Below are 25,724 nucleotides of genomic sequence, written 5' to 3' on the forward strand. Positions count from 1 at the left end.
CGGAAAGGGTAGCGGTTGGATGGAACTGCGCAGACTTAGAAGTTTGTTGGATTCTCTAGTTTTCCAACTGGTGGTCCAGATTTTATTGGTCTCACAATTGGATTACTGTAATTTGTTTTACATTGGTAGCACTAAGCTGCTGATTAAAAGATTGCAGACGGTACAAAATACCGCAGCCATGTTGATATTTTCTGCCCACTGCTCTGATAGAGTCACACCACTATTGAGGTCCTTACATTGGCCTCCAATTATGGCCCGAACAGAGTTTATGATCTGTACCTTGGTATATAGAATACTATTTGGCTAAGCTCCATCCTACTTAAGCTGTATTATATGTTCGTTGGAGAAGGAAATCTGTAGATCTTCAAGAAACTCCTTAACGCTCTTCTTTCCCAATCTGAAACCTTTCCGTTCAAAAAGAACTTTTTATTCTACTCTGCATTATCAAGTTGTGCATAGTTGGAACTCTGTACTGATCAGGATAAGGAAGATAGGTTCATAGTCTCTGTCTAGAAAATGTTTAAAGACCTATCTTTTTAGGAAATACTTGTCAAGATCCTTAAACCCTGGAAAAACCATTTTGCAGCACAGAAACCAATTATTATCTGAAAGGAAGATGGGACCAGATCAGGCCCCTGGGTTTTGTCGTCGTAGGCCTAGAAGGGCACCCTGGGGCCTGATCTGGTTTCATGTTGCTTTCAGATGATAATTGGTTTCTGTGCTGTGAAAAAGTTTACGTACCTGTGCAGAGGTGTCCACTTTATCCAGATATGGCCTGAAGTACTCTCTACTGGAAGCGGATCCTCCACTCTCTGATCCTGCAAAATTCACATGAGAGAAGTGAATGGAGCAACCGATCCCTCTAGTGCATTCCCGGACACAAGATGGCCGCAGCATATGTCAAACGATAATACATTTTTAACTATTTTTAATAATATATATTTTAAAATTATTAAGCAAAATAATAATGGAGAAGAAAAAAAACAGGTGCTCAAAATCACAAATCACCTCCACTTGAGAATGTAGAGATGAGTCTAAAAATCATCGTTGCCCTCTGAAATAGCCTTCAAATGAAAAACCAATCAAAAGTGACCACTGTTAACACAAAAACAAGATTTTGCCACACCCCAAAAATCCTTTCATAATACATCAAAACTACACAACCTAAAAACGGTCTATGAAATGACCAATTTCCGCAAACTACTGAAAACTTATCTCCTCGACAAAATATATCACAAAGAACAACACGTGTAACTTTACATTCTTTAAGATATCCAGGAATGTTCTTTAATGTCTTTTGCTTTCACACTATCATGTATTTCACCATCAAGTACCCAAAACTTCTGCAAAACCAAATGTACATTCCTTTCTATTTCCAGTATCCACGATGAATTGTAAGCCACATTGAGCCTGCAAAAAGGTGGGATAATGTGGGATACAAATGTTATAAATAATAATAATAAATAATTATTTGAATAATCCAAGGAGCAAATATCTTCCTCCAAGATATTAGATATCTTGAATAACAACATCCAAAGAAGGCAAAATGCCTCCATAGTTACAAAGGGTCGTGGGCCGGATATACTGCCTTTCTGTGGTACAATCAAAGTGGTTTACATATTACATTCAGGCACTTTTGCTGTCCCTAATGGGCTCACAATGTTTTACCAAGCAGCGGTAAAAAGTGGCCTTAGCACACTCTTACATGTAGGGGCGGGGGCGGAGCTAAGACGCCGCTCCCCCCCTCGGGCCGAGATGCCGCTTCGCCCCCTGGACTGAGATGCCGCTCCCCCCCCCCCCCCCCCCACCCAGACCGAGTTGTCGCTCCCTCCCTGGACCGAGATGCTGCCCCCTCCTGGGCCAAGATGCCACCCCTTCCTTCCTCCACCCTGTTTGCAACGTTTACTTTGTTTCGCTATGTTCCAAAAGCCAGCACCAACCTCTTCCCTTGACTGCGGCCACCTCTGACAAACCAGGAAGTTACATCAGAGAGGCATCTGCAGTGAAGGGAAGAGGTGGGTGCCGGCGGTAGGGCAGCCTATGGGAATCTCTGCCACCGCCGGCTTTTGAAACATGATGAAAAAACAGGTAAATGCCGCAAAAGGGGTGGAGGAAGGAAGGGAGAGGTTCTGCTCCCCGAATAATGCCCCTGCCTCAGGCGGCCTGATGGTCGGGCCACCCCTGCTTACTTGGGTCATTCCCAAGCGCTAAGGCCATTTTTATCTCTGGGGTAAAATGGCTGACATTCCTGTTTTTGGTATTAATGGCCACACGCTAATTTTGCCACCATCATGTGACCATCAAAACAGATTAACACATGAGACACTACTGTCACCCATTATGTAGGTGGTAAAGACTCACAGACTAAACATGCGCTAATTGGTTAGCGCACAGCAATGTAACTGCGCTAACCAATTACTGCATAACATGCCCAGTCTCCACCCCCCCCCCCCCCCCAGAAACACCCCCTTGCCAAGAAATAAGGGCCTTGTTTACTAAGCCACACTAGAGGTGCGTTAGTGTTTTTAGCATATGCTAACCATTAGCGCGTGCTAACTGTGTGTAAGTGCCCACAATATTCCTATGGGCACCTGCACAGTTAGTACACGCTAATTTTGTGCATGCGCTAAAAACACTAGCGCACCTTAGTAAACCTAAATGTTCTTTTTTAGAGTGTGGGTAGCTCGCATACATGTTAAAATTACCGTGGGACTCCTCGGCACACCCTGTGGTGGTTCATTTATTTGCTGCGGTGAGCACATGGTACTGCCTACCACAACTTTGTAAAAGGGTCCCTACGTTTTTTTTACCTTGGACAATGGCCGGTTAAATGCCGCATAACTGGCTATCCTACGATATTCAGAGGGGGATAGCTGGCTATCTCCTGATGAGTATCACCAGTTAGCGGCCAGCAGATAGCCGGTTATATTGGCCAACATAGCTCTACTTTAGCGGCTATATTTGGCCTTGTGAATATTTGGGAAAAGGAAAGAGAAATAGGACTTGATATACCGCCTTTCTGTGGTTTTTGCAACTACATTCAAAGTGGTTTATGTAGTATATTCAGGTACTTATTTGTACCAGGGGCAATGGAGGGTTAAGTGACTTGCCCAGAGTCACGAGGAGCTGCAGTGGGAGTTGAACTCAGTTCCCCAGGATCAAAGTCCACTGCACTAACCACTAGGCTATTTGGGATGTCTTTGGCTGGTTAGAAGATAACCAGCTAAGTCTGAATGTCAACAGTGGATATTCACTGCCACCGCCGGTCACCAGAAACGGCCTGGTGTTGAGTATGCAGGTTTAGCTGTGACTGCGGGAGGTAACCAGGTTAACTCCCGTGGTCTGAATATCGACCCCTATCAGTTTCATGCTTTGCACACCAATTTCCACCAGACATTGGCGTAACATAAGCTGGTGTTGCCTACTTTTCAATGGCCCAAAGCAGCTTTGAGCTAGTATCCTATAATTTTATTTGTTACATTTTTATTTGTTACATTTGTATCCCACATTTTCCCACCTATTTGCAGGCTCAATGTGGCTTACATAGTACCGTAAAGGTGTTCACCATCTCCTGTAATGAAACAAATACAAAGTGATGTTATGGTCGAATAAGGTTCATGTGTTATAGACACATTGGGGAATCGTATAGAGGAAGAGTTATGTAGTGTCTATTACAAGCTTTGGTTTCGTTGTGTTGCAGGGTTTAGGCACATAAGTTGGGTCAGTAGGGTATGCCTTTTTGAACAGGTTAGTTTTTAGTGATTTCCGGACGTTTAGGTGGTCGTACGTTGTTTTCACGGCTTTTGGTAGTGCGTTCCACAGTTGTGTGCTTATGTAGGAGAAACTGGATGCATAAGTTGATTTGTATTTGAGTCCTTTGCAGCTTGGGTAGTGGAGATTTAAGTATGATCATGTTGATCCGATTGTGTTTCTTACTGGTAGGTCTATGAGGTCTGTCATGTATCCTGGGACTTCGCCATAGATAATTTTATGGACCAGGGTGCAGAACTTGAAAGCAATACGTTCTTTGATTGGGAGCCAGTGTAGTTTTTCTCAGAGGGGTTTGGCGCTTTCGAATTGCGTTTTTCCAAATATAAGCCTGGCTGCTGTGTTTTGAGCGGTCTGAAGTTTCTTTATGGCTTAGACACACCCACAAGCTGTTATAGAATTGATACTAAACATGCCCCATTTTTGCACTTACATCTTGGCACCAAAGGGTGCCAAAATCCCAGTCCAGTATCTCTTCCTCCCCTCTGCAGGCGGTGAAGGAGAGATGCCGAATTGGTATTCAGGATTTTGGTGCCCTTTAACACCAGCATGGGGGGGAGACTTGAGATAGAGGGGACACTACTGGATCATGGGTTGGGGGGGCACCAATGCAAAAGTTGGCTAAGGGCACCACAGTCCCTGGAGCCGGCCCTGTCGCAAACACAGCATCACTGAGCAGGTGGGGGGAAGAGGGGTTGGTGGTTGGGAGGTGTGGATAGTGGAGGGCAGACTTATACGGTCTGTGCCAGAGCCGGTGATGGGAGACGGGACTGGTGGTTGGGAGGCGGGGATAGTGCTGGGCAGACTTATACGGTCTGTGCCCTGAAAAAGGCAGGTACAAATCAAGGTAAGGTATACACATATGAGTTTATCTTGGGCAGACTGGATGGACCGTGTAGGTCTTTTTCTGCCGTCATCTACTATGTTACTATGTTACATCTGATACATGTGTCTGAATAGTACAGTTGAATTCTCTGCTATACATCTTATTTCAGACAGTAGGAATAAACAGAGCAGGGCAATAAAGGCAAGAGGGCATAGGAATAAGTAACATAGCCAAGGAACTAAGGTACAGAGCAGGCCTTACCTCCCCAGGTCATCGATTCTGGGTTTCTCACTGTGAAGCCTTGGGGTACATTTGATTCCCATCCGTTCTCATACCATCGTTCATTTAAGTCTGCTACCCTGTAAAATCCAAATGACAGCACAACCCTGGTCATGACTGCGCTGACTCCATGTCCATCCAGGTCAAAGCAATCATGGCTGTCACCAGAATTGCATCAAGTTGTATTTCTGAAAGCATGGCTGATGGTGGTGGGAAGGCAGGTAGTCCCAAGGCAGTGCAATGTGCAGCAAATATAGAGACTGGCTTTATCAACATAAATCAGAGGACAGCTCTGGTGATTCTGTTGATGTTGTGGCATGCCAAAACATCCTGACATACAAGAAAATGTGACCACTGGTGCTTGGGAGAGCTCCCTCTGTAAATTCTGACAATTTCTTGCCAAGAAGTAACACTGTCTTTTTAGCACTGTAAACTGGAACTAGCCTGTTAGCTTGGCAGCTGTCCAAAGAGCTCAAATCCTTCCCATTGCAGGGCGATGTCAACGATTTAATAGATACCATCAAAACAGCCCCTTCATTATACAGCACTAATTATCACTTATTTCTATAAATTATCAGGCAGCTTGTAAAAAAGATACCACAAGATCGATATTCCATCACTTACTGGTGACTGTGGATCTTGTTCTTATATCTATACACGAAAATGGCGAGGGCGATAATGATGATCAACAGCACAGCCAAACCTACTGCGACTCCACCGTACACGCCCCTCTTGTTAATCACCACCTGACATCGATCTCCAGTGTACCAGTAAAGGTCTGAGTACTCGCAGCTGAGGGAAGAGGGAGAGGGAAACATCGAGGGAATGAAGCAAACAATGATGCCTGTTATCAATGTAAATATAGAACACCAGTCTTCGCACACTCAAAATCAGAAAGAACACAGCGAAGATGACACAAGAACATGGTCTTTAGATGATGTTTGAGAAGTCCAGATCAATTATGTAGCTCAAAACACTTGACACGGCGGTGTAGTATGGATTTGTAGTATGGAGTGTTTCCACGATTTAGGTTTCTGCCAGGTACTTGTGACCTGGCTTGGCCACTGATTGGAAAATAGGATACTGGGCTAGATGGACCATTGGTCTGACCCAGTATGGCTACTCTATGTTCATAGGGGTTCCAGAATGTTGCTGTTGTTTGACCTTCTGCACGGAATCTTGCTATTTATTATGATTCCGGAATCTTGTTACTGTTTGAGGTTCTGGAATGTGCTTTGGTTTGGGGTTCTGGAATCTTGCTGCTTTTAAGATTCTGCCAGGTACTTGTGACCTGGCTTGGTCACTGTTTGGAAAACAGGATACTGGGCTAGATGGACTACACAATAAATTTGGACTTTTCAAACATCGTCTATAGACCATATTCTTTTGTCATCTTTGATGTGTTCTTTTTGACCTAATGTTATCATTCATAGGAATGGTTCCCCTCACAAATCACAATCGTAGGAGATGATAATGGCAAATAAAGACCTGTATGGTCCATAAGCACCTCTGTGTCTGTATACAATACTAGCACAAATTCTGCAGAAAGCACGCCTACTTTGAAGGTTCAGACATTTAAGCATATAAAGCACGCACAGTTTGGGAAATATGAGTATAAATTGACTCCGCCCACACTCCATTCAAACTCCACCCCTGAGCATGCCTACTGTACAAATAGCCACCCACTTGCGCTCCAGAGGTGTGACCTAATTTTAAAAGGCCTTTCACATGCATAAATCAGTTTTTTACATGTGAAAAAGGTTTATAAAGTTAGCTCCCTGATTATCAGGGCCGGCAGTATCACTGAGTGCATTTTTTGTACATGATCCCCCTTTTCAACCCCTTCTGACTTATGTATTTATTTAGATTTATTAACCACCTTTATGAAGAGATTCACCCAAGGTACAGTTTAACATAAAATTTGTTAACAGTATCACAATAGTAAAATAACCAAGAATGATCATAAATAAATACAATTAAATGAGGTAAACTTGAAAACAGTAAATTGAACCTTAATTATAGAACTACTTATACAAATGAGGTGCTGCAGTTAGTCTCTCCAAGTGGCTCTGCCTTCATCTGCATCTCCCTCAGGCTTCCTCTGATCACCAATAGCCAGTACATCATTGTTTGACTTACAAGCACGTTGGTCCTTGGAATACAACAAAGCACTCTCCTCGGTGGCAGTCGTAATGATGCTTGCTAGTGTTGCTGCAGTTGGAGACACAGGTCAAGACGTCGGACACATTCATAAGGGTGTAATATTGACTGTATCCATTGGGAACTGCACCTGAACAGGTCTCTAAACAAATACAAAGAGAACCGTGTTACCAATGCATATGGCCAGAGCAAGACTGTAGACTAACTCTACCTTCCTCCTCTGCTAACAATAAAAGGGAGTCACGAGTTCAGTACAGGTTTGAATGCAGGGCTGGCCCAACAGTTAGATAAGCCTAGACAATTGTGTAAGACAGACGTTTGTGAGGGCCAACAAAGAACAACAGCAATCAAAGCAAAACAAGAGATCCTGACAGCCACCCAAACACAAACAGCCACTAGAACATAGTTTTACCAGCAAAGAGAGATGCACACACGTACATGCAAACCACCTTGGGTGAATCTCTTCATACAGGCGGTTGATGAATCCCAGTAAAATTCAAAATTTGTGCGGGAAGGCTGATATTGGAATGATCAAAATTTGTTGAGGAGAATTTGAATATAATGAGTCTCTGATATAAATGGTTAAACCCCACTTCTAATCTTGGAAAATTCAATAAAAATGTGTAGAGTTGGCTAAGGTTCTGCCTGTTTAACAGTTCCAGAACTGAATAAGAAAGGAATGGCAACTTTGGAAGAGCTGCAGGCTCCCATGGCTAAGACTGGTTAAAGTGCAGATATGATGACCATATGTCAAGAATTCCACTAATCGGATATGAGGAAGCCATTATTCAAGAAGGCCAAACTTGAATCCTATTTAAGGTATATGAAGGAACATTCAGAAGATACTGCAGCCATATGTTTGTTTGTTTATTCGGTTTCTTGATATAACACCCTTCACATGGGGCAACAGTGCAGTTTACAGCAAAAGGGTTACAAAGGTATAAAAATTACTGAACACATTTAATAAATCAGGAAGACTGGATAACAATCAAATTCTACCAAAAGGGAGAGGAAAGACCAGAACTCAGACAGCATCAACTATTGCCCACTATATCGTCATCCCCCATCATACTCAGTCCACCTCATCAAATGCAGAAGGAGATGCCTGCTGCCATGTCAGAACTGAGCTAGATCATGTACTGGAGATCCTAAATGCCAGCTCTGTGGGTGCTCGAGCACTCCCTTCCTCCATTAAGCAAATATCTTCTCTTTGTCTAAGGTGGAGGAGGGGTACTTTTTGATGAGTTTAGAACCTTTGATCTTTCTGAAAAGTTGGCTTCTATGCTGGAGGTTACTGGTGTGATTGGGTCTTCAGGATTATGAAGAATCTGGTTTACTGAGGTGGGGGGGATCTCAAGGGCTGGTACTCAATCAGTAGAGGTGTTGGAAGCTTTGCAATGATTTTTATCTCCCCTAGATTACCACAAACACATATGTGCCCACACAAGTTCTTAGCCTTACCTGCTGAGTCCGGAGTAAACTCATTGCTGACTTTTGTGAAAGCCTGGTTGAAGCACAACATATCTAGAATAAAAACACATTAGTGCTTTGTTACACTTTTGGAGGGATTTTGTTATAGGAGTTTCCTTCCTCTTGCTTTTTGTCTGATCTGTCCCTACTGTTCGCATTGTGACAGGATCTCTGTAAAGGATGAAACGTTTTGCAGAGATGGTGCAGAGGGCTTAGGAGCTGCGAAGGCAGAGGACAGCATCTTACGTGACTGTGCACCAAGCTACTAAATATACCACCTTCAGTAGGCTCTTCCCTGAATATACAGATGCTATTGAAACTAGCAGCTGTGTTTCCGAAATGATGTCTTGGGAGTGGATTCATATTTTCTACAGTCTTTGGAACATTGAAGACTTTTTGCACCAAAAAGGGGATTATTTATCTTCAATGGAACAGGCTCCTCAAGACCAGTGCACTGCTCCATCTGTCTGCTCAAATACCTTGACCATAAACTAAACAGAAAAAAAATCTGGAAACCATTCACCTGCACCAAAACATATATATGTGCACAAGGAATTGTCTCTCATGATTGCCAGAATGTATTCCAGAGGACCAATCACACGGCTGATGTTCCACTAGCTGAACTCATTTTCAAACTAAATTATTGAGTCTATTTGGATTTAGCTCCACTTTTTCAGTAAGTAGTAGCTGAATGGGTTACATTGAGGCACACAAGGCATTTCTAAATTTGTAACTGAGGCAATGGAGGGTTAAGGGACTTGCCCAAGATCACTAAAAGCAGCAGTAGGATTTGATCCAGGCTTCCCTGATTATCAGTCCACTGCTCTAACCACTGGGTAACTCTTCTGCTCCATTAGAAATGAGCAATACATTAAAGATAACGCATATCATGCATATAATAGAAGATGAATTACTTAACAGGAACTGGGTGACTGACAGCTGCTCATAAACCTGCCAGATATCCAGGAAGATTTGAAACATGCTGGAACAGAGTACAAAATGGACAGAATAGAAGAGGACAGAACCCGAGTCTTCACCGAGCTATATAGAGTCACTAGTGACTTAGGATAACCCAGGTGATGCTGAAGAGGGAGGGATCCCAATCACAGGTTCTTTACATAGGGAGATCTGGCATTCTTTAACTCCAAAGCTCATAGTAGACTTCTGTCAAGGCTGACATACCTGTGCTGTTGCTGGTGCAGTTTCTGTGGTGAATACTTTGATTGAGATGATTATAAATAACTCTTAAATAATCATGATTGGTATAGTTTGATAATGCCATTTGGATGATGACCTTGTAGTCCACAATTATGCTGCCTTGCCTGAAAAGTAGAGAGAATAAAGTGGTCAGTGTCTACCTCAAGTTAAATCCCACTTACCAGCCCTAGAGCAGATTTTCAACACCATTTAACTGGAGAGTGCTACTGAATATTTGCTGTGAACCCCGTAGCACTCTCCAGTCAGTGCCATGGTGGGGCAATTTCTCCAAATGCTATGGATTTAAGGTGGATCTCATAGCTATTCAGCCACCGATGATATTCAATGCCATTGCCCAGATAACTACCCCAGCAAGTAGGCACTGTTCCCTCAGTAGCCCTCTACCTACAGTCCTACCAGTGGGGGGTGCTTTTCACTATCACATTTTTAATAGTAAGGGGTAGGTAAGCTTTGCTGGACTTCAGGGAACCTGGAAGCACCTCCCCCCCCCCCCCCCCCCAAAAAAAAAAAAAAAAAACTGGCAGCAATGGATTTGGAGGACTCCTATGCAGCATGGTACAGCTGATATAAGGGTTTTCTACAGGAGGTTCTGTTGGTGATTGTGGTTGGGGGCTGAGGAGGAAAGGTTAGCAAGTGACTCATGATGCGTGCTCTGAAGAATCACACAAAAATATTTGCTTTCCCTATCTTGTAGTACAGTTATATAACATATAACCTTCTCACCTCAATGAAATAATCTCCACGCTTTGGTACCCAGGAGTGGTCTCATACACCATGTTCATCTGGAAGAGAACAGACTCACAATTAGTGAAGGAAAACCTTGTGATGTCTTCAGACAATGTCAGCTCCAGAAGAGCCCTTAATACCTGGTTCCACTCTGTGGTCCAGGGACAGGAGCAGAGCAGGGACAAAGTGGGTCAGCATGCCAGTGCTCACTGTCTCTGCAGCTGATGAATGTCTTCGTTACTCTTGATCTTCTTTTCCTTATTGTAACATTTAAGGGTCTCTGATCCGACCAGGTCCCCATAATCAGGCCCAGCTTTCCCAGTCCCCTCCTACAATAGTGATCTAGAGCAGTGCATTAGTTTCCTTTTAGCAAATTTATCTTTTTGTCTTTGACAGCAATGACAGATTTCTCATCTACTTTTGTCTCCAGAGACGGTTGGATGGTAGGGGTTAATACCCCCATTCCTGACAACTTTTGTCCTGTGCACAGCCCAGGTTCTCAGACTCAGGTATCAAACCAATAAGGCACTATCTTCAGTTTATAACTCAGACCCTACACATGAATTATAGCAGAAGAGTTCAAAAAACAATCTAACACTGCTCATTTCTCCAAACAAAACCAATCCAGCAACCTAGACTGTTTTGTATCATGTATAACTCTCTCGCTGTGGCAATAGTGATTAAATCATAGCATCCTCTAAAGGACAAGAGGGCCCTTCCCCCACCCGTGTATTGTACAAGTTCTTAGTCTCATCAACAAGCCAAGAAAGAGTCATCCTCAAAGTTAAAATCCTGTACTTGGAGCCCATTTAAAAAGAGGCCAAAACATGACAATATTCCAGTTAAACAGGGAAACAGCCTGTATATAATATATGTAAATCACTGTGGTTTTATCCTTTACCCCTTTCTCCTCTTACCTGTTCCTGAAATCTCAATGAAAAAATTTGATAATCTCTGGAAAAAGGATTCTTCAGGTTATCATTGAATATTTTATTCATCACCTCCACAGTGACCTGTGTGGTGACTTTAATCTGTTCTGTGAGAGACAAAATAAACCACAGAGATTAGTTGGAGCTGATGGTTAAGACCAGTGGACTTGGGGAAGGAAAGCCTTCACCAGCTCTTGAGGTCACATTTTCAGCAGGATTCACCTTCTGGAAGTTCATTAGTACTCACTCTGCTGCTCCCCAGTATCTCTCCACACTCGTCCTTCCCTACACCCCTTCCCGTGCACTCCGCTCCATGGATAAATCCTTCTTATCTGTTCCCTTCTCCACTACTGCCAATTCCAGACTTCGCGCCTTCTGTCTCGCTGCACCCTACGCCTGGAATAAACTTCCTGAGCCCCTACGTCTTGCCCCTTCCTTGGCCACCTTTAAATCTAGACTGAAAGCCCACCTCTTTAACATTGCTTTTGACTCATAACCACTCGCCTCCACCTACCCTCCTCTCTTCCTTCCCGTTCACATTAATTGATTTGATTTGCTTACTTTATTTATTTTTTGTCTATTAGATTGTAAGCTCTTTGAGCAGGGACTGTCTTTCTTCTATGTTTGTGCAGCACTGCGTACGCCTTGTAGCGCTATAGAAATGCTAAATAGTAGTAGTAGTAGTAGTACTTGGGGAAGGTGCATTTGGGGTTTTTATTATTAACCTGTGCTACTGAGGAAACAGACCTGATCCTTTTCCTGACAGGATTTGCCTGGATTGAAAGGGATTGTGTTAAGCAATTTTTGTTTGATTTAATTTAAAAAATGAAGAACTTTGTAGGAGTAGAGGTTGATTTCGTTTTTACTTTTCCCTGAATAGCTATTTAAGCTGGGGTGGGGTGGGGTGGGGGGGTGGAGTCTAGACTTGGAATATTAGAGGGGGTGAAAAGGAAGCTATAGCAAGAAGCATTAATGTATCAATATATTCACACAGTTTCAGGTGCTTCACTTTTCCAGTGTTGTGTCTCACCCAAGTTTCAAACTTTCTTGTATAGACTCTAAGCAACAGAATCAAGTCCTACTTTAGCTTATTACTTAAGTAAATAAAGTGGCCCCTGAGTTCCATTATGGAATTTGTTTTCATTTTTGATTAATTTATTATCATTTATATTCCACCCTTGTTCAGAGTGCAGTACAAACAACCATACATAATAATAAAAGCATATAAAAACAAAAACATTATACAATAACCAACTGTAAATACCATCTAGACAGACAAAAGATAATCTCATTTCAACCATCATACAGTCACTGTTACCCACAGCAACAGGCTGCCTGTTCTAACAAATGTTAAACAGATTTATAAAAGGGTAACAAGGAGCATTTGGTAAAGAAAAGTTTTTAAATGCCTTGTCAATAAGAACAATCCCAATTATCATGGAAATTGTGTAGTGTTATAACTGTGGGGCTTAAGTCTTTAGGGAGATCCTCTGGAGGCATCAGTCTTGCTCAATCTTTGGCCAGCTCTCTGAATTGAGGATGAAGTTGGCTTAGCTTACCTCGGACCTGGCAGAAGTAAAGGGGGATCCCGCCCTCCACACACACACACATACACACACATTCATTTTCTCAAAGGATCCCTAGGAGTGGGAATAAATGGAATTGACAGGGTCTGAAAGGATAAACATTTTAGAGCCAGAGACATGTCACAGATATGTTACAACTACAGAATATCTCCATAGCAATAGCAGTAGAACGAGATGAGGCTCTAGTCTGAACTCTAAGGAGTAACATTGCAGAAACAGAAAGTGGATGCATGGAGCCTACCATCGGCGGTGGGTACAGGTCTGCTTTTTAAAATATTTATAAATGATCTACAGATGGGAGTAAATAGTGAGGTAATTAAATTTGCTGCTGACACAAAGTTGTTCAAAGTTGTTAAATAGCAAGAGAATTGTGAAACATTACAAGAGGATCTTATGAGACTGGGAGACTGGGCATCCAAATGGCAGATGATGTTTAATGTGAGCAAGTGCAAAGTGATGCATGTGGGAAAAAGGAACCCAAACTATAGCTATATAATGCAAGGTCCCACACTAGGAGTCACCAATCAGGAAAGAGATCTAGGTGGCATCATTGATGATAGGTTGAAATCATCTGGTCAGTGTGTGGCGGCAGCTAAGAAAGCAAATAGAATGTTAGGTATTATTAGGAAAGGAATGGAAAACAAACATGAGGACATTATAATGCCTTTGTATCGATCCGTGGTGCGACGGCACCTCAAATATTGTGTTCAATTCTGGTCACCACATCTCAAAAAAGATATACTGGAATTAGAAAAGGTACAGAGAAGGGTGATGAAAATGATAAAAGGGGATGGGATGACTTCCCTATGAGGAAAGGCTAAAGCGGCTAGGGCTCTTCAGCTTGGAGAAAGGCGGCTAAGGGGAGATACGATAGAGGGCTATAAAATAATGAGTGGAGTGGAACGGGTAGACATGAATCACTTTAAAAAGGGATTGGACGGTTTCCTAAAGGACAAGTCCATAGACCGCTACTAAATGGACTTGGGAAAAATCCACAATTCAAAGGAATAACATGTATAGAATGTTTGTACGTTTGGGAAGCTTGCCAGGTGCCCTTGGCCTGGATTGGCCGTTGTCATGGACAGGATGCTGGGCTCGATAGACCCTTGGTCTCTTCCCAGTGTGGCATTACTTATGTACGTATGTACTTGTTTACTCTTTCCAAAAATACTAGGACTAGGGGGCAAACAATGAAGCTACAAAGTAGTAAATTTAAAACAAATCTGAGAAAATATTTCTTCAATCAACGTGTAAATTAAACTTAGTAAAAACAGTTAGCTTAGTGGGGTTTAAATAAGGTTTGGATAACTTCCTAAAAGAAAAGTCCATAAGCCATTATTAAAATGGAATTGGGGGAAATCCACTGCTTATTTCTAGGATAAGAGGCATAAAATGTTTTGGGATCTTGCCAGGTACTTGTAACCTGGAGGAAACAGGATGCTGGGCTTGATGGACCTTCGATCTGTTCCAATATGGCAATACTTATGAATTTATATCTGGATGAATTATATATCTATTTTTTTCTAATTTAGTTTATATTTCTGTACTTTAATTGTAATAATATTCTGTGCTTCTCATTCTGGAAATGGCGATCGCCACTAATGGTATATTGTAAGCCACATTGAGCCTGCAATGAGGTGGGAAAATGTGGGATACAAATGCAGAAAATAAATAAATAAATAAATACATTAAGGTATAGAAAAATAGGCAACAGCATAGGGTGCTAAATTTTGAAGGTACCAGATATATAGGTACCAAGGTACCAAAGAATAGATCATGTTTGATCTATTCTTACTGTACACCGCCTTGACTGAATTCCTTCAAAAAGGCGGTAAATAAATCCTAATAAATAAAATATAAGCCAAAGAGGAAGTTTCTCCTGTTTAATTTAGAGTTATGTGCACGTACTACTTCAAAGGGGTGCTACTGTAGCATCATGGCTTTCCATCACTTCTCTTCAGGCTCTCTAAACTTTGGGATCTCCGGCAGACCTTCCTTTTCCCATACCCATGCTGTCTGGGATCTCCTGTCTGGTCTTGCCTATGGGCACCAACATTTTAAATAGGCCCTAAGGTGGTGAAGATATGTCCTATATTGGAAATTGAGAAAACCTATGATAAGCGCAAAAGATCTGTACCGGCAAAGAAGCCAGAGGTAGTGTCTGAGGCTGTGATCCAGGAATGAAATTGTACAGACTAAACAGGTCTTACAGTCCACACCACTATGAAAATGGTATGGGATTTACATTGCAAACCGTACGAGGAGAGACTTGCCGACCTGAACATGTATACTTTGGAGGAAAGGAGAAACAGGGGTGACATGATGCAGACGTCCAAATATTTGGAAGGTATTAATCCGCAAACAAGCCTTTTCTGGAGATGGGAAGGTGGTAGATCTAGAGGACATGAATTCAGGTTGAAGGGGGCAGACTCAGGAGTAATGTCAGGAAGTATTTTTTCACGGAGAGGGTGGTATATACGTGGAGTGCCCTCCCACAGGAGGTGGTGGAGATGAAAACGGTAATGGAATTCAAATATGCGTGGGATAAACACAAAGGAATCCTGTTTAGAAGGAATGGATCCACAGAATCTTAGCGGAGATTGGGTGGCGACGCCGGTAATTGGGAAGCAAAACCTGTGATTATGACTTAATAGATAGGGATGGGCTTGAGTATAAATTTTAAGGGGCTTTGACATTAACTTCAGAACTTTTAGTACAAGAAGAGTGTTGGGCAGACTTCTACGGTCTGTGCCCTGAGAATAGCAGGGACAAATCAAACTCGGGTATACATATAAAGTATCACATACCATGTAAAATGAGTTTAACTTGTTCGGCAGACTGGATGGTCCATACAGGTCTGTATCTGCCATCACTTACTATGTTACTATATATATATATCTCTGTCTTTCACAGTTTCAACGATCAGGTGCCATTAAATTTGTACAAGGGGGGAAAAAGTAGGAAGGGGGAAGCTGTAACTTACCAATAACAATTTCGTTGTTCACGAACTGACAGAAGGTCCCATAGAAATTAGAAGGACATATACACACCCCACCACTGGGTTTGCCTCCGTTCTGACAGGTAACAGTCATCTGGGTAGTGGTCACTGCAGAAAAAAGAAAGAGTCAGACACAATGCTGCCTCTCTTGCTTAGATGGCCATCAATGGGGCCTTGTCCCCCCCCCCCCCCAACACAGGACCATCAGAAAGTCACTTAACCAAAGACACATCCTATATAATAATTCTCACCTCCAACATTCTGAGGCTGCCTGGAACCGTGGATCATGTTGGAGTAGATAATAGTGATGTCACACAACCCACACCAGATTGGCCAGTAGAAGGGAGAGGGGCGGAGCCACGATACAGGGAGCAGCGAATCAGTACAACACGGGGAATGCACAGGAGCAGGAACAGAAGCCTCTCTCAGACAGTCACTCTCACATACACTCTCTCAAACATACACACTCAGAGGAAAACCTTGCTAGCGCCCGTTTCTGTTCAGAAACGGGCCTTTTTTTACTAGTCATGATATATTTGGAAAACTGACATTGTGACGCACTTTTTACTGCTCTGAGCACACTCTTGGATGAATCTTGTATTTCGCAACTTAATGCAATCAATGGTATTAAGCCATTTAGATTACTGCAACAGAATTTATGCAGATTGTAAAGAACAACTAACTAAGAAACTTCAGACCGCACAGAATACAGCAGCTAGACTGATATTTGGAAAATGAAAATTTGAAAGTGCCAAACCCCTTCGTGAAAAACTGCACTGGCTTCCCACCAAGGAACGTATTGCCTTCAAGGTTTGCTGTCTGGTCCAAAGGATTATTTACGGTGAAGTTCCTGGATATATGTTAAACCTCATAAATCTACCACCCAGACACAGTACCAGCCTATCCCGAACTTACTTAAATTTGCATTATCCAGACTGCAATCAACTTATGCATCCAGCTTCTCTTACATACAGTAAGTACACAACTGTGGAACACTCTGCCCAAAACCTTGAGATCTATTCATAACCATCTCAACTTCAGGAAATTACTGAAAACCAACTTCTTTAAGAAGGCCTATCCCCCTGACCTAAATTAACTTTCTACTTCCTGCGACACAGAAAAACTATGGACCGTATTGGACTTCTATCACCACCCTCTCTTTATTTCCTTGTTGATCTATACTTATGTTTCTTCCATGTTGATTAATATATTGTGTATTTGTATTTTATCGAACCGGATCCTGCCTCTCCGGTATTGTGTAAGCCACATTGAGCCTGTAACTAAGTGGGAAAATGTGGGATATAAATGTGTTAAATAGTAACAACAACAATACTATTTAGATTTATTTATTCATATAATGAAAGAAAGCAATCTCAGAGCTACAAATACAACCCGTGAAATAGGTAGCGATGGGCTGACGTGTGTAATGGGAAATATCACCGACATATCCCATGTTGTTAACAAATGAAAACAAGCAGAAAAAATCCCATGGCATTTTGTGTTTTTTTTTTTTTCATTTGGCGATCATAGTGCATACGCTTTGCAGACTGTGTTCTCTCTTTCCTGATAGTGCATGCAGGCGTGAACTGTCGAGCGTGCGCTGTGCTTTCTGAAAGAGTGCACCCTGTTTGAAAAGATGGCACGCTATTTCGAGAGTGCACATTTAAACAATATTGCCCCCACAACGAAAATGAGGACCAACCAACAGAAAACAAAGTGAACAATGCTGGAAGTGACACTGGAAAAGAAGCTAAACTAAGCTTTTTGGGCTGCCCATCCCTAGAAACAGTACAAAATTAGGACTGAAATGTAGGTGGTCGGTCACTCAGCACAGGTTCTCTTGATTGGCTTTAGGGTTCCTTCTTCAGCAGGTCTACTACATGGTGTAGAGGACAGAATGTCCTTAACTTAAAGGCAGGAATCCTTTCTGTGCCTACCTCCCAAATTTTATTCCTGAAATCCATATCAACCTATTTGATCATACATGCCAGCTACTTGTGACCTGGCTCGGCCACTGTTGGAAACAGTGTGCTAGAGCTTTGGTCAGATCCAGTATGTTCCAGCAGTTACTGACGTACTAGGCTGGAATGAGAACATAAGACCATAAGAGTAGCCATGCTGGGTCAGACCAATGGTCCATCTAACCCAGTATCCTGCGTCAAGCAGTAGCCAATCCAGGTCACAAGTACCTGGCAGAAACTCAAGAGTAGCAAGAATCCCAAAGAGTAGCAACATTCCAGAAACCTCAGCGTAACAAGATTCCGGAATTGTAATAAATAGCAAGATTCCATTCAGAATGTCAAAGAGTACCAACATTCCAGAATCCCAAACTGGTCAGCCTTTATTTACCAGAGAAGCTATTTTTACTTATTATTATTTATTGCATTTGTATCCCACATTTTCCCACCTATTTGCAGGCTCAATGTGGCTTACATAGTTTTGTTATGACATTGTCAATCTAGGATATCAGATACAATTAGTAATGTGCAGAAATTAAGTAAGGGAAGAAAGAAGGAAGTGATTAGGGGTGAGTATAGAAGGTGGACTTTCCTAACTGGGTGGGTTGGTGAGGTGGATTAGTTAATTGAATAGGTTTCTTTCCCACAAGAAACAGTTGAGTTTTCACAATATTCAGATTTTGTACAGAGCAATATAATCCAGCAATTTTTACATCCTCATTCAGAGGTGTCAGGGCCGCTGCAAGAGTATTGGGTGCTCTAGATGAATCTTTAGCCTTACGCCCCCTTCAATTAACTTTCAGGCCCCTAATCTGCAATCCCATCCCCGAGACATCATGCTTTTAACTATTAAACACACCTACAAATAATAAGGACAGTTTCCAAAAAGAAATAGACTGTCGGGATCTATTTGTTTTGCTTTAACTCCGGCTCCTTTTTACTGCTTCTCAGAAGCTGTTCCCCTAGTCGTGCCTAATGGTTGGGCTGGCCCTAAGAGATGTACCACTTTATTTAAGTGTATTTGGTAGATTCATTTACAACAGTATAGTGGTGTGCATTACTGTCACGTCTGTGAATGTTTCCTTGTCGGTGCTCACCTCGCCCTCTGGTGGCCAGAATCGGTGGCTGCTATGAACTGCCATAGACTGTCTTGCTGTTCCTACCCGTTCCAGACTTCAGCCCAGTCCGGTCCGGATCTTCCAGACTGCCAAACTTGCTTTGTTTGAACCTACACAGCACCCGTAGCTACCTGGTGATTTCTGCAGCTGAGCCTCAGCTGCTGCTGGGCTTATTAGCCATTTGGAAACTCTCTGCTTTGCCTTTGCATCGCCTAAGGCCCTGGTATGTTGGTGCTTGTTGCATTTCAGCCTGAGTTTGATTCCTTGTTCTAGTTCCTTGCCTGATTCTGTTTAGTCTTTGTGTAGCTTAGCTTGTACTGTCCTAATCTTGATTCTTAGTTGTATCTCTGTGTCTAGTTCTGGGTTCTCTGTGTTTCTTGCTTAGTGGCTGCCTGCAGCTTTCAGTTCTGTCTTTTGTTTGTCAGTGTTGGTGTTTCTGTTTAGTGGCTGCGTTTGCAGCTTTCAGTCCTACTCTGTTGTGTGTTGTGTGTTGTCTGTTGGTATCCAGCTCCTGCCCTGTCCTGCAAAGCCCTGCCGGCTGCTTGCAGCCAGGGGCTCAACTCCTGGTGAATAGCGGCTAAGCACAGGTGAAGACTAGCTGTTTCCTGCTCTGCCTGTTCCAGCTTGTTTTCCTCCGCTGCAGCTCCAGTCCGGGGTTCCAGTCCTGTTCTGCCCTGTCTCTGGTTTGGGGGTGGTTTTGCCTGCCACTGCCACTCCTCGGCAGTGGTCCAAGGGCTCACAATCCAGTTTCCAGCTTTGAAAAACGTAACAATTACCCAGATAAACAACAGTGACAAACAACACATATCTGTACAATGAAATAAAAACAGTAACTTATACCAATAAAACGAAGGTGAGATTTTCAGTTTTAGGTTTCTAGCAGCAGAAAACCTTTCAGGTCAACATTCAAAACCACTGCCCCGGATGGTGTTTAATACCCTTGCATCAATCCTGCACATCCTGTTTGCACACCTCTGATTTTCAATTGGACTAATGAGTAGCACCAGATTTAAAAGTTAGGTGCCTATAGAGGATCTTTCTCCTCTCCAAACCTCTTAAAATATTCAGACTGAGCAATGGGTGGGAGTCCCTAAGAGACATCATCCCCTCCTTTTTTTTTATTCTAAGAGCCCTCTCCACATCTTGAGATAATCTGAGGATGCCTTGCCCTGTCGAGAGAGGAATCCTATCAACTTCAGGAAAAATCATCACAGATTCTTTCTCTTCAGGACAAAGGCAAGCAAGGGGCTGGGCTTGATCAGAGACCCCATAATTCTATGAGCTCAAGTTGTTACCATATTGGGACAAAGAAGATAAGGAAGGTGACATCATCATTGGCACCTGATGCTAAGACAGCTGCAAGAAGAGGCAAACCAAGGAAAACTTATCAAGCAACAAAACTAAAAAAAATGTGCCCAAACAAAGAAGACCAGAAGTCATCAACCTGAAACACTTCAATAAAATCAGTACTGCAAAATATCCATCAAACAACATCAAGAAAGTACCAAACAATGAAAATGATACATAAAAAGCATTACCTGATGATGTTTGAGAAGACGTCTTCAATGTTTCTGTGACAGCAACAGTGGAACGGGGAGGCTTAGTTTCTCTATTTGGAGTAACAGGGTGAACAGGACCATGACTGCTGGTCTGTGTCGTGTGACTGACTTTGGGAGGGGAGCTGTGACTGCTGGTCTCTGTTATGTGACTGACTGTGGAAGGTGAGCTGTGACTGCTAGTCTCTGTTATGTGACTGACTGTGGGAGGGGAGCTGTGACTGCTGGTCTCTGTTGTGTGACTGACTATGGGAGGGGAGCTTCGACTGCTGCTCTCTGTTGTGTGACTGACTATGGGAGGGGAGCTGTGACTGCTGGTCTCTGTTATGTGACTGACTGTGTGTGTGGAGCTGTGACTGCTGGTCTCTGTTATGGCACTGACTGTGGAAGGTGAGCTGTGACTGCTGGTCTCTGTTATGTGACTGACTGTGGGAGATGAGCTTCGACTGCTGCTCTCTGTTGTGTGACTGACTATGGGAGGGGAGCTGTGACTGCTGGTCTCTGTTATGTGACCGACTGTGGAAGGTGAGCTGTGACTGCTGGTCTCTGTTATGTGACTGACTGTGGGTGGGGAGCTGTGACTGCTGGTCTCTGTTATGGCACTGACTGTGGGGGGTGAGCTGTGACTGCTGGTCTCTGTCGTGTGACTGACTATGGGAGGGGAACTGTGACTGCTGGTCTCTGTCGTGTGACTGACTATGGGAGGGGAACTGTGACTGCTGGTCTCTGTTATGTGACTGACTGTGGGAGGTGAGCTGTGACTGCTGGTCTCTGTTATGTGACTGACTGTGGAAGGTGAACTGTGACTGCTGGTCTCTGTTATGTGACTGACTGTGGGAGGGGAGCTGTGACTGCTGGTCTCCGTCATGTAACTGACTATGGGAGGGGAGCTGTGACTGCTGGTCTCTGTTATGGCACTGACTGTGGGGGGTGAGCTGTGACTGCTGGTCTCTGTCGTGTGACTGACTATGGGAGGGGAACTGTGACTGCTGGTCTCTGTTATGTGATTGACTGTGGGCGTGGAGCTGCGACTGCTGGTCCCTGTTATGTGAATGACTGTGGGGGGTGAGCTGCGACTGCTGGTCCCTGTTATGTGACTGACTGTGGAAGGGGAGCTGTGACTGCTGGTCTCTGTCATGTGACTGACTGTGGGAGGGGAGCTGTGACTGCTGGTCTCTGTCGTGTGTCTGACTATGGGAGGGGAACTGTGACTGCTGGTCTCTGTTATGTCACTGACTGTGGGAGGAGAACTATGACTGATGGTCTCTGTCGTTTGACTGACTATTGGAGTTGAGCTGTGACTGGTGGTCTCTGTGGTGTGACTGACTATTGGAGTTGAGCTGTGATTGGTGGTCTTTGTCGTTTGACTGACTATGGGAGGTGAACTGTGACTTCTGGTCTCTGTGGTGTGACTGACTTTGGGAGGTGAGCTGTGACTTGTGCTCTCTGTCATGTGACTGACTATTGGAGTTGAGCTGTGATTGGTGGTCTCTGTCGTTTGACTGACTGTGGGAGGGGAGCTGTGACTGCTGGTCTCTGTTATGTGACTGACTGTGGGAGGTGAGCTGTGACTGCTGGTCTCTGTTATGTGACTGACTGTGGGAGGGGAGCTGTGACTGCTGGTCTCTGTTATGTGACTGACTGTGGGAGGTGAGCTGTGACTGCTGGTCTCTGTTATGTGACTGACTGTGGGAGGTGAGCTGTGACTGCTGGTCTCTGTTATGTGACTGACTGTGGAAGGTGAACTGTGACTGCTGGTCTCCGTCATGTAACTGACTATGGGAGGGGAGCTGTGACTGCTGGTCTCCGTCATGTAACTGACTATGGGAGGGGAGCTGTGACTGCTGGTCTCTGTTATGTGACTGACTGTGGAAGGTGAGCTGTGACTGCTGGTCTCTGTTATGTGACTGACTGTGAAAGGTGAGCTGTGACTTCTGGTCTCTGTCGTGTGACTGACTGTGGGAGGTGTACTGTGACTGCTGGTCTCTGTCGTGTGACTGACTATGGGAGGGGATCTGTGACTGCTGGTCTCTGTCGTGTGACTGACTATGGGAGGGGATCTGTGACTGCTGCTCTCTGTTGTGTGACTGACTATGGGAGGGGAGCTGTGATTGACTGTGGGGGGTGAGCTGTGACTACTGGTCTCTGTTATGTGATTGACTGTGGGCGTGGAGCTGCGACTGCTGGTCCCTGTTATGTGAATGACTGTGGGGGGTGAGCTGCGACTGCTGGTCCCTGTTATGTGACTGACTGTGGAAGGGGAGCTGTGACTGCTGGTCTCTGTCATGTGACTGACTGTGGGAGGGGAGCTGTGACTGCTGGTCTCTGTCGTGTGTCTGACTATGGGAGGGGAACTGTGACTGCTGGTCTCTGTTATGTCACTGACTGTGGGAGGAGAACTATGACTGATGGTCTCTGTCGTTTGACTGACTATTGGAGTTGAGCTGTGACTGGTGGTCTCTGTGGTGTGACTGACTATTGGAGTTGAGCTGTGATTGGTGGTCTTTGTCGTTTGACTGACTATGGGAGGTGAACTGTGACTTCTGGTCTCTGTGGTGTGACTGACTTTGGGAGGTGAGCTGTGACTTGTGCTCTCTGTCATGTGACTGACTATTGGAGTTGAGCTGTGATTGGTGGTCTCTGTCGTTTGACTGACTATGGGAGGTGATCTGTGGCTGCTGGTCTCTGTCGTGTGACTGACTAAGGGAGTAGAGCTGTGACTGGTGTTCTCTGTAGTGTGACTGACTATGGGAGTTGTAGTATGACTGGTGGTCTCTGTAGTGTGACTGACTATTGGAGTTGAGCTGTGAATTGTGCTCTCTGTCGTGTGACTGGCTATTGGAGTTGAGCTGTTACTGGTGGTCTCTGTCGTTTGACTGACTATTGGAGTTGAGCTGTGACTGGTGGTCTCTGTCATTTCACTGACTATTGGAGGTGAGCTGTGACTGGTGGTCTCTGTCTTGTGACTGACTATGGGAGTTGAGCTGTGACTGGTGGTCTCTGTCATTTCACTGACTATTGGAGGTGAGCTGTGACTGGTGGTCTCTGTCGTGTGACTGATTTTGGGGGGTGAGCTGTGACTTGTGCTCTCTGTAATGTGACTGACTATGGGAGCTGAGCTGTGACTGGTGGTCTCTGTAGTTTGACTGACTATTGGAGGTGAGCTGTGACTGGTGGTCTCTGTCGTGTGACTGATTTTGGGGGGTGAGCTGTGACTTGTGCTCTCTGTAATGTGACTGACTATGGGAGCTGAGCTGTGACTGGTGGTCTCTGTAGTGTGACTGACTATGGGAGTTGAGCTGTGACTGGTGGTCTCTGTCATTTCACTGACTATTGGAGGTGAGCTGTGACTGGTGGTCTCTGTCGTGTGACTGATTTTGGGGGGTGAGCTGTGACTTGTGCTCTCTGTAATGTGACTGACTATGGGAGCTGAGCTGTGACTGGTGGTCTCTGTAGTTTGACTGACTATTGGAGGTGAGCTGTGGCTGCTGGTCTCTGTCGTGTGACTGACTAAGGTAGTAGAGCTGTGACTGGTGCTCTCTGTAGTGTGACTGACTATGGGAGTTGTAGTATGACTGGTGGTCTCTGTAGTGTGATTGACTATTGGAGTTGAGCTGTGACTGGTGGTCTCTGTCGTTTCACTGACTATTGGAGGTGAGCTGTGACTTGTGCTCTCTGTCGTGTGACTGGCTATTGGAGTTGAGCTGTTACTGGTGGTCTCTGTCGTTTGACTGACTATTGGAGTTGAGCTGTGACTGGTGGTCTCTGTCATTTCACTGACTATTGGAGTTGAGCTGTGACTGGTGGTCTCTGTCGTTTGACTGACTATTGGAGTTGAGCTGTGACTTGTGCTCTCTGTCGTGTGACTGGCTATTGGAGTTGAGCTGTTACTGGTGGTCTCTGTCGTTTGACTGACTATTGGAGTTGAGCTGTGACTGGTGGTCTCTGTCGTTTCACTGACTATTGGAGGTGAGCTGTGACTTGTGCTCTCTGTCGTGTGACTGGCTATTGGAGTTGAGCTGTTACTGGTGGTCTCTGTCGTTTGACTGACTATTGGAGTTGAGCTGTGACTGGTGGTCTCTGTCGTTTCACTGACTATTGGAGGTGAGCTGTGACTTGTGCTCTCTGTCGTGTGACTGGCTATTGGAGTTGAGCTGTTACTGGTGGTCTCTGTCGTTTGACTGACTATTGGAGTTGAGCTGTGACTGGTGGTCTCTGCCATTTGACTGACTATTGGAGTTGAGCTGTGACTGGTGGTCTCTGTGGTGTGACTGACTTTGAGAGGTGAGCTGTGACTTGTGCTCTCTGTTGTGTGACTGACTATGGGAGCTGAGCTGTGACTGGTGGTCTCTGTAGATTGACTGACTATTGGAGGTGAGCTGTGACTTGTGGTCTCTGTAGTGTGACTGCCTATGTGAGGGGATCTGTGGCTGCTGCTCTCTGTAGTGTAACTGACTGTAGGAGTTGAGCTGTGATTGGTCTTGTTAATCACCACCTGACATCGGTCTCCAGTGTACCAGTACAGGTCTGACTCCTCGCAGCTGAGGAAGAGAAGAAGCAGAAGCATCAAAGGAACAAATAATCAGTGATATCTATATAAGATAATGTTACCATTCATAGGTTCCCTTCTCAAATCACAGTCCTGAAGAGGAGGTGAAAACTCAAGGGCAGCACTGAGAGGTACAAGATAGGTGGATACTTACAAAATAGCACTTAGCCATAAATTTGTCATATATTTACCTATATGTTCACATATGTGCAAATATGCTGCCATTCTAAACACGTAGGCGTGTAAACGTTAGCAGCTATTTTATAGAATTTCCCGTATGGAGGAAAAATAGCTGAGGGCCCAGGTTAATAGATGAGGAAGATGCCTACTTAATAAAGACATAAGCGTCTCTGTGTCGTTATATAATATTAGCACAAATTATGCAGAAATCATGCCTATGGAGGTGTGATCTAATTTTAAAAGGCCTTTCACACATGTAAACCAGTGTTTACAACATAAAAAAAAGTTTATCAAGTTAGTTCCTTGACTAACAGCGCCAGCCATATCGTTCAGTGACTGTGTTTTTCAGGCATGATCCTCCTTTTCAGCACTTCTGACTTATGCAAATGAGGCTCTGCAGTTA

At 44.0% G+C, this 25,724-nt stretch overlaps 1 protein-coding gene across 1 annotated transcript in view; it reads right to left on the reverse strand.

Annotated features, from left to right (window-relative positions):
* The window catches only part of LOC115457015 (mucin-16-like), a 139,250-nt gene that overhangs the window by 63,087 nt on the left and 50,439 nt on the right, over positions 1-25,724 (reverse strand). The window contains 10 exon segments of the mRNA XM_030186440.1: positions 742-818; positions 4,856-4,953; positions 5,498-5,665; positions 7,013-7,175; positions 8,495-8,557; positions 9,686-9,825; positions 10,445-10,503; positions 11,365-11,483; positions 15,946-16,068; positions 20,575-25,133. Coding sequence (XP_030042300.1) covers positions 742-818; positions 4,856-4,953; positions 5,498-5,665; positions 7,013-7,175; positions 8,495-8,557; positions 9,686-9,825; positions 10,445-10,503; positions 11,365-11,483; positions 15,946-16,068; positions 20,575-25,133 — 5,569 coding nt within the window.

The sequence above is a fragment of the Microcaecilia unicolor genome, chromosome 14, assembly GCF_901765095.1.
Source record: "Microcaecilia unicolor chromosome 14, aMicUni1.1, whole genome shotgun sequence".
In the NCBI taxonomy this organism is placed as follows: Eukaryota; Metazoa; Chordata; class Amphibia; order Gymnophiona; family Siphonopidae; genus Microcaecilia; species Microcaecilia unicolor.